Consider the following 14,269-nt stretch of genomic DNA (forward strand, 5'->3'; position numbering starts at 1 on the left):
TTCCCTTTTCATCTAGCTACCCTTGTTCTTTCTATAAAATATTCTACAGTAAAAGACACTAAAGAATCAGCCATTACTACACAGTTGTCCTAGATAGCGCCCATTCTGAATGGGGGAGGGGAACATTAGACTACAGGATCAGCCTTTTGGCTAAGATAAACTGGTATGTTTTACTATGCGGCGTGTCTCTTATTGGAATATGTTTTCCCCTTGCAGGGCGGAGAGGCTTTAGAGTTCAATAGGTCTTGACCCTTTCTAATGTGAATTAAACCCTGGAGAAGTTTGAACCCATGGCTGTTCCTTCTTTCAGTAATGTGCCACATCAAGAACTCCAATCCAGGAGCCCCTGAAAGTTGGGGAGGTTCAGATTTAGAGCCAAAGATTGTTGCTCAGGCCTTCTCTAACCTACAGGGCTCCTACAGCATAAAGAAAATTAAATGGGTGGTTTCAAAATACACAGTAAACTTTGTGTAAAAAGAGACCATATTGCAATCTACCTGCTTTTCAGTTATATACAGTTTACGCTGTCTGGTTATAGTTCTTTTTGATTTAGTCTGTCTGTAATCAATTTCCAACTGGTTCCTATTTCAGCTGTTTCTTTTCTCAGCCAAATACCAGTACTATTGAAGTTTTTCAGATGCTCAGGGAGCTAGAGACATTTTTGCAGAGTGAATAAGGATTATTCCTGTTCTTATTCTTCCGACTCAACGTTTAATGGAGCTCTTAGACTTGTTTCTTCCTTGTATTATTGCTCATCCTCCATTATTTAGATTCAATTTTACTATAGTGAACTTACACTATATACAGTTAAAGTTTATGCCTGTAATGCCTGAGTGGCATATGAACACACACTTCTTTGGTAAACTTTTTCTGTAGTGACTTACTGTTTATTAATAATAATAATTCATTAGATGTCTTTTTATACAGGAAGCTCACAGTGACCCCTTTGTATTCAGAGCAGGGCATCCTTCTACATATTATACAATATTTATCTCACAATCCTGCCCTTAGTGGCATATTTCTTTTCTCATATCTTTTATAAAAGAAAGAAGCAGGATGGGCCAATAGTTAGTGCATTAGCCTGGAACTCAGGATACCTGGGTTTAATTCTGTGCTTTGCTACAGACCTTGGGCAAGTCATTGAGTCTCCCTGTGCCTCAGTTTCCCATCTGTACAATGGGGATAATACCACTGCCTTACAGGGATGTTGTAAGGATAAATCCATTAAAGAGTGTGAGGTGCTCAGACACTATGGAGATGGGGCCTATATAAGTACCTAAGATAGCCACAAGATCATCCTTCTGAGTTAAGGTGCTGGGCTAAGGGACTCAGGAGATTTGGCTTCACATCCCGGCTCTGCCACAGACTTCCTATGTGACCTTACCAAGTCACCCAATCTGTGTCTCAGTTCCTTGACATAGAGATAATACTTCCTTTCTCTTGTCTGGGCTATATAGACTGTAAGTGGGAGGTGTTTACAGGATCCCTACCCTCATGGCTTGGAAGGAGGAAGCATGTCTCAGTAGCACTGTTCTCTCTTTCTCTTACCCAAAAGAGACAATAGCTCTGCGGGCTTCCAGATATGTGTATGGAGAGGATGTAAACAAGGGACATGCTGCACAGACCGTATCCTATTTCCCAACCCTACATACAACCCAACATAATACTTACCAATGTACAACCCAGCAGAGTTCTTGTGAAGTTTAATGCTGACCTTGTTAGCATTAATCCACCCACCTTTCCCTCTTTGCAACCTGATTTTTTTGGAGAGTGGATTCTTGGTGTACTGGCCTGTGGAGAGCCCCTTGTAGCAAGAAGAGGCACACAGGGTCTGGGGGCAGAAACACAGAACTGCCATAAATTCCATGCCACTCTCTTCCCCTAATGGAAGAATTTGTAGGAAACTTGCAAAATTCTTGTACTCCGTATAAGGGCCTCAAGAATATGTTTGGGTACATTTCACTTCTGCTGGAACTCAAGCAGATTGTGAATCACAGAAACAAAGCATTTCCTAGGTGTTTGGTGCCTTTTATAGCATAAAGTGTCACCAATGCAGATTGGTTGGGTCCCCTTCAAATGTTGGCCTCACAAAACATTTCCACAGTAGTTCAAAGACAATGACAGCAAAGACTTGGTGTTCCTCTTGAAGGATCAGCATCTTCCTGGGGGGTTAGCATGTCAGTAAAGAAGTAGCATTGAGAAAGGCAAAGACGAGTCCATCAGTTGTCTTTGGCGCATATAGAAATCTGGGCCTAGGGATGAGTTGTCACAAAGAGTGGAAGTGGTTTAGGAGACAGTGCGGTCCCACGGCTAGAACAGGGAGCTGGGACTCTTGGATTCTATTCATGGCTCAGTCAGTAACTATGTGAATGTCGGTCTTTCGGGGCATCATGGTACCAAACCTCATCTAACGCAGTCCCTGGTAGGACATCACTTGTACGACAGCTGAGATAAGCACTGTAGGTACTTCAACTGCTAAGACTCTATCGCTAGTGGGTTCCCTGTTGCACCCAGTGCTTTCAATGCCACACTCTTCCCATGGCCAAAGACACCCTGACTCTGCCCCTCATTCTGCCCAACTGCATCTTCTGATGGCCCTATCACTCCCTCCCTCACACCCCAGCAGAAGTGAAAATGCAGTCACAGAATCACCATTAGCAGATTTGCCATGCTGGCCCCTGCAGACTCATCACTGCTGAGCTGACTCATCCCAACTAGCTGCATGGCCTTGGGCAGTTCACTTAACAATTCTGTGCATCAGTTCGCACATCTGTGAAATGGGTATAGTAATCCCAACCCACTCACACCATGTAAAACATTTTGAGGCTCTGTGCTGAAAGCGGCAGATAAATCACACGTGCCAATTAGGGAGTTACCTGGGACAAAATCATATTGGGGGACATTTTAGCGAATATGTTTCAACAGCTAGAAATAACTAATCAAGTCCAAATATTTCAATGAGGGACCATGCCAGAAAAAAGTCTGCACAGGAAGCTAACACCTCAGGTTAAATGCCTGTTTGCTAACACCTTGAGCTAAATGGCTGTTCACTAGTCTGTAGTGTTTTGAAAGCATGCATTCAGTTAAATCATTTGACTACATAATTCTCTTTCTTTAGTTCCATTCAGCCTTGCAAAGATGTACATCTCCACTGGTAGCATTTCTTATGAAAAGACACTGCCATCCAGTGCTGAAGCAAAGCTAATGCAACTGGGATCCAATTTAGTATAAACTAAAAAGGCGGAGAAGAATGCAATAGCTGTGGTAGATTAAATAATAATCTCCTGCTCTCAGTAAGTAATGATCCTCAGTTGTCCACCCTGATGTGTTACAATTACACACAAAGTCAATGTTCTAAACACAACTAAATGAAGCAAGCAAAAACTGCCAGACTGTTGTCACGCTGAGCCTACGGAATGTTTATGGGCACAATATTTACCTCCATCATATGGCCGACTTCATAAAAAGCTGGAATGCCAGCCAAACAAATATGCAGTAAAAGGTGTAGAAAAGTGGTAGAACTTTAGCCAAGAGCAAGTGGAGGGTGCAAAGAATTAAGTAGTGAGGAATGGGCCGGCAGGACGCAGCCCAGACCTAAGTAAACAACACATGGTCTGGGAGATTTGGCACTGGAAGAGCTTCTCGACACCTGCTTTCCCAGGCAGCTAGAGGAGGCATTTGGATGGTGTGTCCCAATCTAGTGAACAAACTGCTTTTGATAGTGAGAAGTGGAGATTATCGCCTGGAATTAATTTGGAAAGCACGAGCTTGCCAAAGAGCTGATTTTAGATTGACAGACCATATGGAAAATCAAACCATTGCCCCTTTAGCTTATTTTGGTCTCTTAATTTACTTTTCTTTTTTAAGGTGGCATTTTTCTCTTTCCAGAGGGAAAAGGCAGTATGTACCAGCTATCATTTAGCATTTGCAACCTAATGAAGGCAATAGATGTGACTTGATGGAACATAATGGTTATGCAAAATTAGCTGCTAGGATATTAATCTAGGAGAATAAAGAATTTATTTGCAGTGACTTTGTTTGGAAAAGGGGAAAAAAGTTTCTCTTGTCTTTAGAACCAAGAGCCATTATTTCCCCTGGGATTTCACTCTGATTTTTAAAGATATCGTGCTTTACATCTGCTCAAAAATAATATTGCTCTTAAATGACTAACCTAGTAGTTAACATCTAACATCCTCCTCCCCCATCACTGGTTTTAATCAATTCCACGAATAAATCTAATGACATAAACACAGTCCAAAATTATCACGAGGTAATACCACATACCTATTTGATATTCCCCAGCTTATACATCCAAGGATCACATTTTCCCTCTTAGTTACAGCATCACACTGGGAGCTTATGTTCAATTGGTTCAATTGGTTATGTACCATTACCCTAAGTCCTTTTCAGCATCTCTGCACTTCAGGATACAGACTCCAATCTTGTAAGTGTGACCTACAATATGGGTTACTGGCTAAGAACCTGATTCTTTGACTGCAACTGCTGTCAGTGCGTGTTGGATCAGGCACTAAATTCCACAACCTTGGCTTGCATGAGTAAGAATCAGATCCCCACACCTTTTACCCTTGGTCCCCTATCTGGCTTCCCTGCTTACCTGCTGTAGAATGCGTGATGATGTGGCGAATGCTGCATTATGCTCTGTGATGGCTCTCTGTGAAGCTAGGGAAATCTCTGGTATAGGGAAGTCAATGATGGGATACACCTGAAATTTAAAAAGAAAAGGAATAAAAACCCAACCTGCGTGGCACGAACTATCTGGTTTGTCACTCTGTCAACTCATGCAAGGAGCCAGCTACAGCACAATGAAAACATATTGAATGTCCTTAAATAGTGAAATCATGGATACAGATTTATATTCATTTTACCATAACATTACAGACCTCAGAACGTAATTGTGGCTGGAAAAGAGACTGTGTAAAGATGGAATCTTCCGACTTGGAAGCCAACACTCTTCTCATGCAGTAACACAGCAGCTGAGACCAGCCGATGTTCTCTAATTGATAAGCCCCAGATTCCAGTGCCAAGGTGGTAATTCCATAGAAAGGATTTCCATTATGGAACTCACTCCCGTCTTGTTCCAACAGAATCTCGCCAGTCTTCTGGACTTTGAAGACTTGTTGCAAAGCCTCATTGTCTCACCAAGGCTTTGTCTCAGTGTGTTGATGATTTATGGAAGAAGTACTGGTTCTGTGCATTGGGAAGGATCACTGACCTGGTCAATCAGCCAAATGGAAATCTGAATGGATTTTTTTTTTCCAAGAATGATTTGTTCATATCCCTGGAGCTTTGGAGAGACACATTATAAAAAATATCTCTCTCCCCCTCTATCCATCTACGTCATGAACATAAATGTTTCCTTTATACCTGTGAATGATGTATGCTTAGGACTGCAGAGGCAATACAGCTCTGAGATAGTGAACTGGATTCTATTCCGCCTCACACACCCCTGAACTAAATTGCAGGATCTTTACTACTGACATGACAGGGTTTATTAAACTCTAAGCATTTGGGGGCAGGGACTCTGTTCAGTTACATGTTTGAACTGTGCCTAGCACAATCGAGCCCTGGGGCATGGCTGACACAATACAAATAAATAATATAAAGAATTAATCTAATTCACAGTTAGTTAGTGGTTTGTGGAGCTGGTAGTTATTTTAACTCAAGTCCACTATGTATTAAAACTGACTTGTGGTAAAGTGGAAGAAAGTCCAGAAATAGGAACAATCACTAATTTCCTCCAGCCCTAAGATTTACTCACCAGAACATTTTCATCTTTAAATACATTCTCTCCATTGACTTTACTGAGCAGCTCTCCTGGAAAGTTCAGCTGGTGCTCAGAAACAAATTCAAACACTTTGTTCTTCCTGGGAGAGAAAAAGCATCATAGGTTATTTATATTACTCTAAACTATTTCTAAACACTTGAGAAAGGCTCTAATGCTTCCTGATTTGAGGACAATATTCACTCTTCACAACCTTTATGCTCTTCTGCAACAACCTCTTTTCTTAACAACCTCAAATGTTTTTATGGTATGGATAACTCTTGCATTAAAAGATCCTGAAACTAGGACTTCATGGTTAACAGGCTACCTTACAGTTTTCAAGATGACTTAACCTATTATTTTACTATTGCAGGTTCAGCCATCCGTATATCCTCCTACAGAAGCCATGGTTTCTGTTATAATTAATTATTTTGCCTTCTGGCTTGCAAGATAAAGGCTTGGTTACTAAATAAGGATGACTTCAAAAAGAAGTTATACAATGCTATTGGATATACTGTGTATCAGTGGTGAGCAGCCCACAGGCTGCACGTGACCCGTCAGGGTAATCTGCTGGCGGGCCGCAAGACAGTTTGTTTACATTGACCATCGACAGGCACGGCCGCCCACACCTCTCAGTTCGCTGTTGCCGGCGAGGGAGCTGTGGGAAGTGGCGGCCAGCTCCAAGAGTAGACATACGTATATCTCATGTGTATACAATATTATAACATGCCTTACTATGTCATTCAGTTGCCTGAAGGACTACATGTCTTGAGGATTTAGTGATGAGAAAATAGAGCTTCCCATCTCAGAGCCACTGCCCAGAATGGAAGTATGATCCAAATTTGTTTCCATCTGTTGGCTATGTTGCATCTTGTGCCAAATAAATGTGTAGTGCCAGTCCTTTTCTTTAGTAGTCTGGTGTGCATTTCATAAAAACCATCACCACCACTTGGCAATTCCTGATTTAAAGGTTGTTCCAGGGATTTTTTTGAGAAGTGAAGTTCTTAATACGGTGGAGCTTGGGCATCTGTTAGAAAGTATTTTGGGATGTGGGTCAGCAGGAAATGTGTGGCTTTTAACCAAAGCTCACAACCTGAGATGCTGTTAGACCCTTCTGTTACCTCTGGTTCCAAAGCGCCCAAATTAGAAGTGCTAATACTGGAGCCACAACAGAGGGAACCAGCATTTTTCTGTAGCATAAACCCTGGTACGTGAGGTTCAGCTGCTAGACTCAGATGTCACTACTGGCACTGAGCCACTCAAATAACCAGTGTTAATAGCAAAGTGCTAATGTCATCCATTCTGCTCTGGCTGGTAACCTAACATTAACTCAGACTCGATAATTCATTTCACTCTCTGCACAAAAGAGATGCTTCCAACTGTGAGATGCTGCTGATTACAGGCAGAAAAGCTAATCTTTTGGTTCAAGTGCTGGACAGGAACTCCAGAGTTCCTTGGTTCCATTTCTGACTCTGTCACAGACTTCCTTTGTGACCTTGGGTAAGTCATTTCTCTCTCTGGACCCAATCCATCTCCCACAAAAATCAATGAAAAGACTCCCACTGACTTCAATGAGAGTTGGAGCTGGGCCTGTGCACCTCAGTTCCCTATCTATAAAATGGTAATAAATATTTTTTTTAATCTGTGTCTAGCTCTTATTACCTATCTTGCATAATGAGGCCCAATCTTGGTTGGAAACTCAAGGCGGTGCTGTACTACATATAATAACTACAGCATTCTACCCACTCTACTTACCAGGTTATGATCAGCTGTATGAAATGTAAGAGCTTTTTCTCTCCCTGGCATGTCATACAGGTTTTGTTGCCCCGCCCAGAACAGGTGCTGCACCTTTTAGAGGCAAAAATAAAGGTTTGTGTCAATAGCAGTTAAATGGTTCAAGTTTAACGTTGGAGGGATCTGCAGGCTCAGCCCCTTCAATGTTTTCAATGTTGTTTGGTTTGTTTCTTTTTTGAGCCAATCTCTGTAAGGCAGTAAAGAGGTTAACAAAATTATATGCAGTGGGTGTACTTCTTTCATTACTCTGTGAGGCAAGGGATTTGTATTTATTGTATAAACTGAATGATTAATACCACCACAAAGACTGTTTGTAAATGTGGAATTAGTCAAAGAAATTATTTGTGCATCTAATTAAGGATAATAACCGTTTCCCTACACAATTGTAGAAGGCTGAGTGTCCCTTTCCAGACACTGATATCTCTGCCGCTAACAGATGCAGGAGGCATACACTTATGCATGGAACATTTTGATTGCCTCAACACAACTCAGATTAGCAGCAGTTAATAACTGATTCATTGAAGCTCTTCAAGCCTTCATTAGCCCCAGTGGATTCATGCTTTACAATTACTGCCATGATTATCCACAATACCATCTCTGTTATTTTAAACCTAATGGAGCCAAATAAGCAAAACAGTTTAGCACAGTGGCTTTTTCGGTATGTCACTTAAAGATCATTTTTAAACCTGTTAAGTTTGGTGTTCGGAAAGGCAACAGGGCAATAATTCTCCAAGCTGCACTCGCTTTGTTAAACCCAAACAGTGTTCTGTAGAAACGTAAGCCCTGAAGCAAAGCCCACAGAAGACAATGAGGCTCTTTCCACTAGCTTCAGTGGACTTTTGGATCAATGCCACAAGGCTATTAGCGTTGCTTGGGTCCATTCTCTCTTCCTTGTTTTAAGCATTCGTACTGTGTCTGGTAAACGCTGAAGGCAGTATTGCCAACTCTCATGACGTTAACAGAAGTCTCGTGGTATTTGGTGTCTCCATGTCCTCCAGGTATGAGAATCTTAGGTTTCTTTTCTCTGGTTTGTTTTGTTGTTTTTTTTAAAGTAAGTTTCTCTGGTTGCAGACTAAAGTAGGGTTACCATATGTCCGTATTTTCCCGGACATGTCTGGCTTTTTAACCACCCAGGAGGATTTTTTAAATATATAAAAACGTCTGGAAAATACGGACATATGATAATCCTACCCACTGCCCCTCTCTCCTCTTGGGGTGTCAGCTCCCTGCAGCCTGCAGATTGCAATCCCTCCCCACCCCCAGCCCCCATGCTGCTGCAATCCTACGCCACACGGCTAGGAGCGGTGGCGTCTCTGCAGCCAGCTGCGGGTCGGGGGGTCTCTGCAGCCAGCTGCGGGTCAGGGGGTGACCGCTTCTCCCTCCTCCAAGTATCCCCTGTGGCTCTGGCAGAGCCTTAGTCTATCCCTTCCACCCCGGCCATGCAAGGCCCCGCCCCCGCCCCCGCGCCAGCGGCACGCAACACTTCTCTGCTCCAGCCCGGCCAGAGAGGGAGCCCGCGTCTGGGATGCAGCCTTGCAGGTGGGAGCGGGTTGAGGCTGGGATGCCCAGCTTGGGGACCAGGCCCGGGGCCTGAAGCATCTTCCCGCCCTCCTGGTTCTGGCTGCTGCTGCTGCATGGGGGAAGTGCCCAGCCAGGGGCGCACGGGCTGGAGAGCAGCGGGAGCTGGGAAAGTTGGAGCCTGGTGAGGAGGCGGCTGTTTCGTGAGGCTGGGAGGGAGGGAGGAAGGATGAGGGGGAATGTGGCGCGCTTAGGAGAGGAGGTGGGGCCAGGGCAGGGATTAGGAAAAGGGGTCCAATGGGGCAGGGAGGGGGTGGAGTTGGGGCGGGGACTTTGAGGAAGAGGTTGGAATGAGGGCAGAGCTGGGGCAGGGCCGGGGCCCCTGTGCAGTGTCCTCTTTTTTCAATGTTAATAGATTCATAGATTCTAGGACTGGAAGGGACCTTGAGAGGTCATCGAGTCCAGACCCCTGCCCTCATGGCAGGACCAAATACTGTCTAGACCAGGGGTCCCCAACCCCCGGGCCGCGGACCGGTACCAGTCCGCGGCCTGTTAGGAACCGGGCTGCGAACCGACCCCTAGCACATCAAGCGGCGTGTCTCCGGCGGGGCCCCTGAGCCCCGCCCCCTCAGAGCCGTGTGGTGAGGGGGCGGGGCTGCGAGCTCTGGGCTGAGCTCAGCTGCCTCCGCTCGGCGTGGAGCTCCCAGCCCCGCCCCCTCACCACGCGGCTCTGAGCGGGACGGCGCTCAGGCCCCGCCGGAGGCACGCTGCAGCTGTCGGGCGAGGCGCTGAGACTCCGGGTGAGGAGGGAGCTGGGGGTAAGAGGCTGGGGCCGGGGGGGTTGGCTAAGGGGCAGGAAGTCCTGGGGACAGACAGGGCACAGAGAGGGGGCGGTGGTTGGGGGGGCGGTCAGGGGGCAGGGAATGGGGGGGTTGGATTGTGGGTGTTCCGGGGGGGTCTGTCAGGACTCAGCGGGGGGGGATAGGGGTTGGGGCAGTCAGGGGACAGGGAGCAGGGGTGGGGTCCCAGGGTGGTGGGGGTCTCTGGGGGATGGTGAGGGGACAAGGATCAGGATGGGTCGGGGATTCTGAGGGGGGCGGGCAGTCGGGGGGACAGGAAGTGGGTGGGGGTCAGATGGGGGCAGGTCCGCGGAAATTTTTTTTTCGATGAAACCGGTCCCTGGTGCCAAAAAGGTTGGGGACCGCTGGTCTAGACCATCCCTGATAGACATTTATCTAACCTACTCTTAAATATCTCCAGAGATGGAGATTCCACAACCTCCCTAGGCAGTTTATTCCAGTGTTTAACCACCCTGACAGTTAGGAACTTTTTCCTAATGTCCAACCTAAACCACCCTTGCTGCAGTTTAAGCCCATTCCTTCTTGTTCTATCCTTAGAGGCTAAGGTGAACAAGTTTTCTCCCTCCTCCTTATGACACCCTTTTAGATACCTGAAAACTGCTATCATGTCCCCTCTCAGTCTTCTCTTTTCCAAACTAAACAAATCCAATTTTTTCAGCCTTCCTTCATAGGTCATGTTCTCAAGACCTTTAATCATTCTTGTTGCTCTTCTCTGGACCCTCTCCAATTTCTCCACATCTTTTTTGAAATGCGGTGCCCAGAACTGGACACAATACTCCAGCTGAGGTCTAACCAGCGCAGAGTAGATTGGAAGAATGACTTCTCGTGTCTTGCTCACAACACACCTGTTAATGCATCCCAGAATCATGTTTGCTTTTTTTGCAACAGCATCACACTGTAGACTCATATTCCTACTGACTTCAGGGAAACTGGTCATAAGATTCCTGACTTTGCCCCTTTAATGTGCCTCAACCATGACCAAAAATATCCTGTGCCAGTTCCTCAGCTGGTGAAAATTATCCCAGCTAATGATCATAGAATCATAGAAGATATGGGTTGGAAGGAGACCTCAGGAGGTCATCTAGTCCAACCACAACTAAACCATCATAGCCAGGGCTTTGTCAAGCTGGGCCTTAAAAATCTCTAAGGATGGAGAGTCCACCACCTCACTAGGTAACCCAATCCAGTGCTTCACCACCCTCTTAGTGAAATAGTTTTTTTTCCCCTAATATCCAACCTAGACCTCTCCCACTGCAACTTGAGACCATTTCTCCTTGTTCTGTCATCTGCCAGCATTGAGAACAGCCGAGCTCCATCCTCTTTGGAACCCCCCTGCAGGTAGTTGAAGGCTGCTATCAAATCCCCCCTAATTCTTCTCTTCTGCAGACTAAATAAGCCCAGTTCCCTTAGCCTCTCCTCATAAGTCATGTGCCCCAGCCCCCTAATCATTTTCATTGCCCTCCACTGGACTCTCTCCAATTTGTCCACATCCTTTCTGTAGTGGGGGGCCCAAAACTTAATGCAATACTCCAGATGTGGCCTCACCAGTGCCAAATAGATGGGGATAATCACTTCCCTCGATCTGCTGGCAATACTCCTACTAATTGAGCCCAATATGCTATTAGCCTTCTTGGCAACAAGGGCACACTGTTGACTCATATCCAGCTTCTCGTCCACCGTAATCCCCAGGTACTTTTCTGCCGAACTGCCACTCAGCGAGTCAGTCCTCAACCTGTAACAGTGCATGGGATTCTTCCATCCTAACTGTACGACTCTGCACTTGTCCTTGTTGAACCTCATCAGGTTTCTTTTGACCCAATCCTCCAATTTGTCTAGGTCACTCTGGACCCTATCCCTACCCTCTAGCGTATCTACCTCTCCCCTCGAGCTTAGTGTCATCTGCAAACTTGCTGAGGGTGCAATCCATCCTATCATCCAGATCATCAATGAAGATGTTAAACAAAACTGGTCCCAGGACCGACCCCTGGAGCACGGAACTTGATACCAGCTGCCAACTAGACATCGAGATGTTAATCACTACCCATTGAGCCCAGTAGTGCATTCATCCAGCCCATACTTCTTTAACTTTCTGGCAAGAATACTGTGGGAGACCTTATCGAAAGCTTTGCTAAAGTCAAGGTATATCATGTCCACCACTTTCCCCATATCCACAGAGCCAGTTATCTCATTATAGAAGGCAATCAGGTTGGTCAGGTGTATCCGTGTTGACTGTTTCTGATCACCTTCCACTCCTCCAAATGCTTCAAAATGGATTCCTTAAGGACCTGCTCCATGATTTTTCCAGAGACGGGGTGATGCTGCCCAGGCTGTAGTTCCCCAGTTTCTCCTTCTTCCCTTTTTTAAAGATGGGCACTATATTTGCCTTTTTCCAATCACCTAGGACCTCCTCTGATCACCACGAGTTTTCAAAGATAATGGCTCTGCAATCACATCAGCCAACTCCCTCAGCATCCTTGGATGCATTGCATCCGGCCCCATGGACTTGTGCATGTCCAGCTTTTCTAAATAGTCCTTAACGTGTTCTTTCACCACTGAGGTCTGGTCACCTCCTCCGCATACTGTGCTGCCCAGTGCAGCAGTCTGGGAGCTGACCTTGTCTGTGAAGATTGACGCAAAAAAAGCATTGAGCACTTCAGCTTTTTCTACATCATCTGTCACTGGGTTGCCTTCCCCATTCAATAAGGGTCCCACTCTTTCCCTGACCACCACCTTGTTGCTAACACACCTGTATAAACCCTTCTTGTTACCCTTCACATCCCTTGCTAGCTGCAACTCCAGTTGTGCTTTGGCCTTCTTGATTATATCCCTGCATGCTCGAGCAATATTTTTATATTCCTCCCTAGTCATCTGTCCAAGTTTCCAATTCTTGTAAGCTTCCTTTTTGTGCTTAAGACTACCAAAGATTTCTGTGTCAAGCCAAGCTGATCACCTGCCATATTTGCTATTCTTTCTGCACATCGGAATGGTTTGCTCCTGCGCCCTCAATAAGGCTTCTTTAAAATACAGTCAGCTAGTCTGAATTCCTTTCCCCCTCATATTAGCCTCCCAAGGGATCCTGCCCATCAGTTCCCTGAGGGAGTCAAAGTCTGCTTTTCTGAAGTCCACATTACGTATTCTGCTGCTCTCCTTTCTTCCTTTTGTCAGGATCCTGAACTCGACCATCTCATGGTCACTGCTGCCCAGGTTGCCACCCACTTCTACTTCCCCTACCCAGGGCCGTCTCCAGGAATCAATGGAGGAAGCACGTGCCTGGGGCAGCACATGCTAAGGGGCGGCATTCCATCCATTCTTGGGGCAGCACATTCTGGGCGGCTTTTTTTTTATTCTTTTTTGCTTGGAGCAGCAAAAATGGTAGAGCCAGCCCTGCCCCTACCAATTCTTCCCTGTTTGTGAGCAGCAGGTCAAGAGGAGCACCGACCTTAGTTGGTTTTCCCAGCACTTGCACCAGGAAGTTGTCCCCGACACTCTCCAAAAACATCCTGAATTATCTATGCACTGCTGTATTGTTCTCCCAGCAAATGTCAGGGTGATTGAAGTCCCTCATGAGAACCTGGGCCTGTGATCTGGAAAATTTTGTTAGTTGTCTGAAGAAAGCCTCATCCTCTGAGTCTGGTGGTCTATAGCAGACGCCCACCATGACACCTTGTTGCACTCACCTCTAAACTTAACCCAAAGACTCTGAACAGGCTTTTCTCCAGTTTCATACTGGAGCTCTGAGCAATCATACTGCTCTCTTACTTACAGTGCAACTCATCCACGTAGAGGATCTGCCTCTCTGTGCACAAATGAAGATTAGATTTTTTTTTCTTAATAAATCAAATTATTCTAGAAAATAATCTAAATGGAGCCATGGTAGCAAAATGCCAATGAGCCCACCTTACCTTTTACGTCCAGTACCTGAACGCATCTTGCACCGCTTTTGCTGCTTTTTCCTGTGTCTGGCCCCACTGCACGTAACACATCTCATCTAAAAATGCACCAGAGAAATAAAATATGCCCTCCCTGATACTAGAAACAACCATGTTTCAGATTTGTAAAAGCCAGATTTGTCTTGCACGCTATCTTTATGCTTGCTAACCACAGCCTTGCTCAGTCAGGTTTCAGCAAAAAAGAAGTTATGTTAGGTATGTGCTTTGCACAATGTGATAAATTAGAGGGGGGATAGCTCCCTTTTGTGGACACCCAGCCAGCCAGTTGGCTATGGAATCCCGCTTGGTGGTTGTTCTCTACTTGCTTTACTTGTAAAGGGTTAACAAGCCCACAGGTAAAAGGAAAGGAGTGGGCACCTGACCAA

General features: G+C 45.6%; 1 protein-coding gene across 2 annotated transcripts in view; it reads right to left on the reverse strand.

Moving 5' to 3' along the window:
• LOC123373653 (protein SSUH2 homolog) overlaps nt 1-14,269 on the reverse strand; it is a 32,503-nt gene that overhangs the window by 2,435 nt on the left and 15,799 nt on the right. Inside the window, exons 8-12 of one of the 2 annotated variants that reach the window (XM_045022689.1) lie at nt 13,857-13,942; nt 7,538-7,630; nt 5,780-5,885; nt 4,616-4,723; nt 1,672-1,831 (exon numbers count right to left, since the gene is read on the reverse strand). In XM_045022689.1, the coding sequence (XP_044878624.1) occupies nt 1,672-1,831; nt 4,616-4,723; nt 5,780-5,885; nt 7,538-7,630; nt 13,857-13,942 (553 nt within the window). The remainder of the gene's footprint in view (nt 1-1,671; nt 1,832-4,615; nt 4,724-5,779; nt 5,886-7,537; nt 7,631-13,856; nt 13,943-14,269) is intronic. The other variant, XM_045022690.1, reaches the window with a different exon arrangement.

The sequence above is a fragment of the Mauremys mutica genome, chromosome 7, assembly GCF_020497125.1.
Source record: "Mauremys mutica isolate MM-2020 ecotype Southern chromosome 7, ASM2049712v1, whole genome shotgun sequence".
NCBI classification, from domain to species: Eukaryota; Metazoa; Chordata; order Testudines; family Geoemydidae; genus Mauremys; species Mauremys mutica.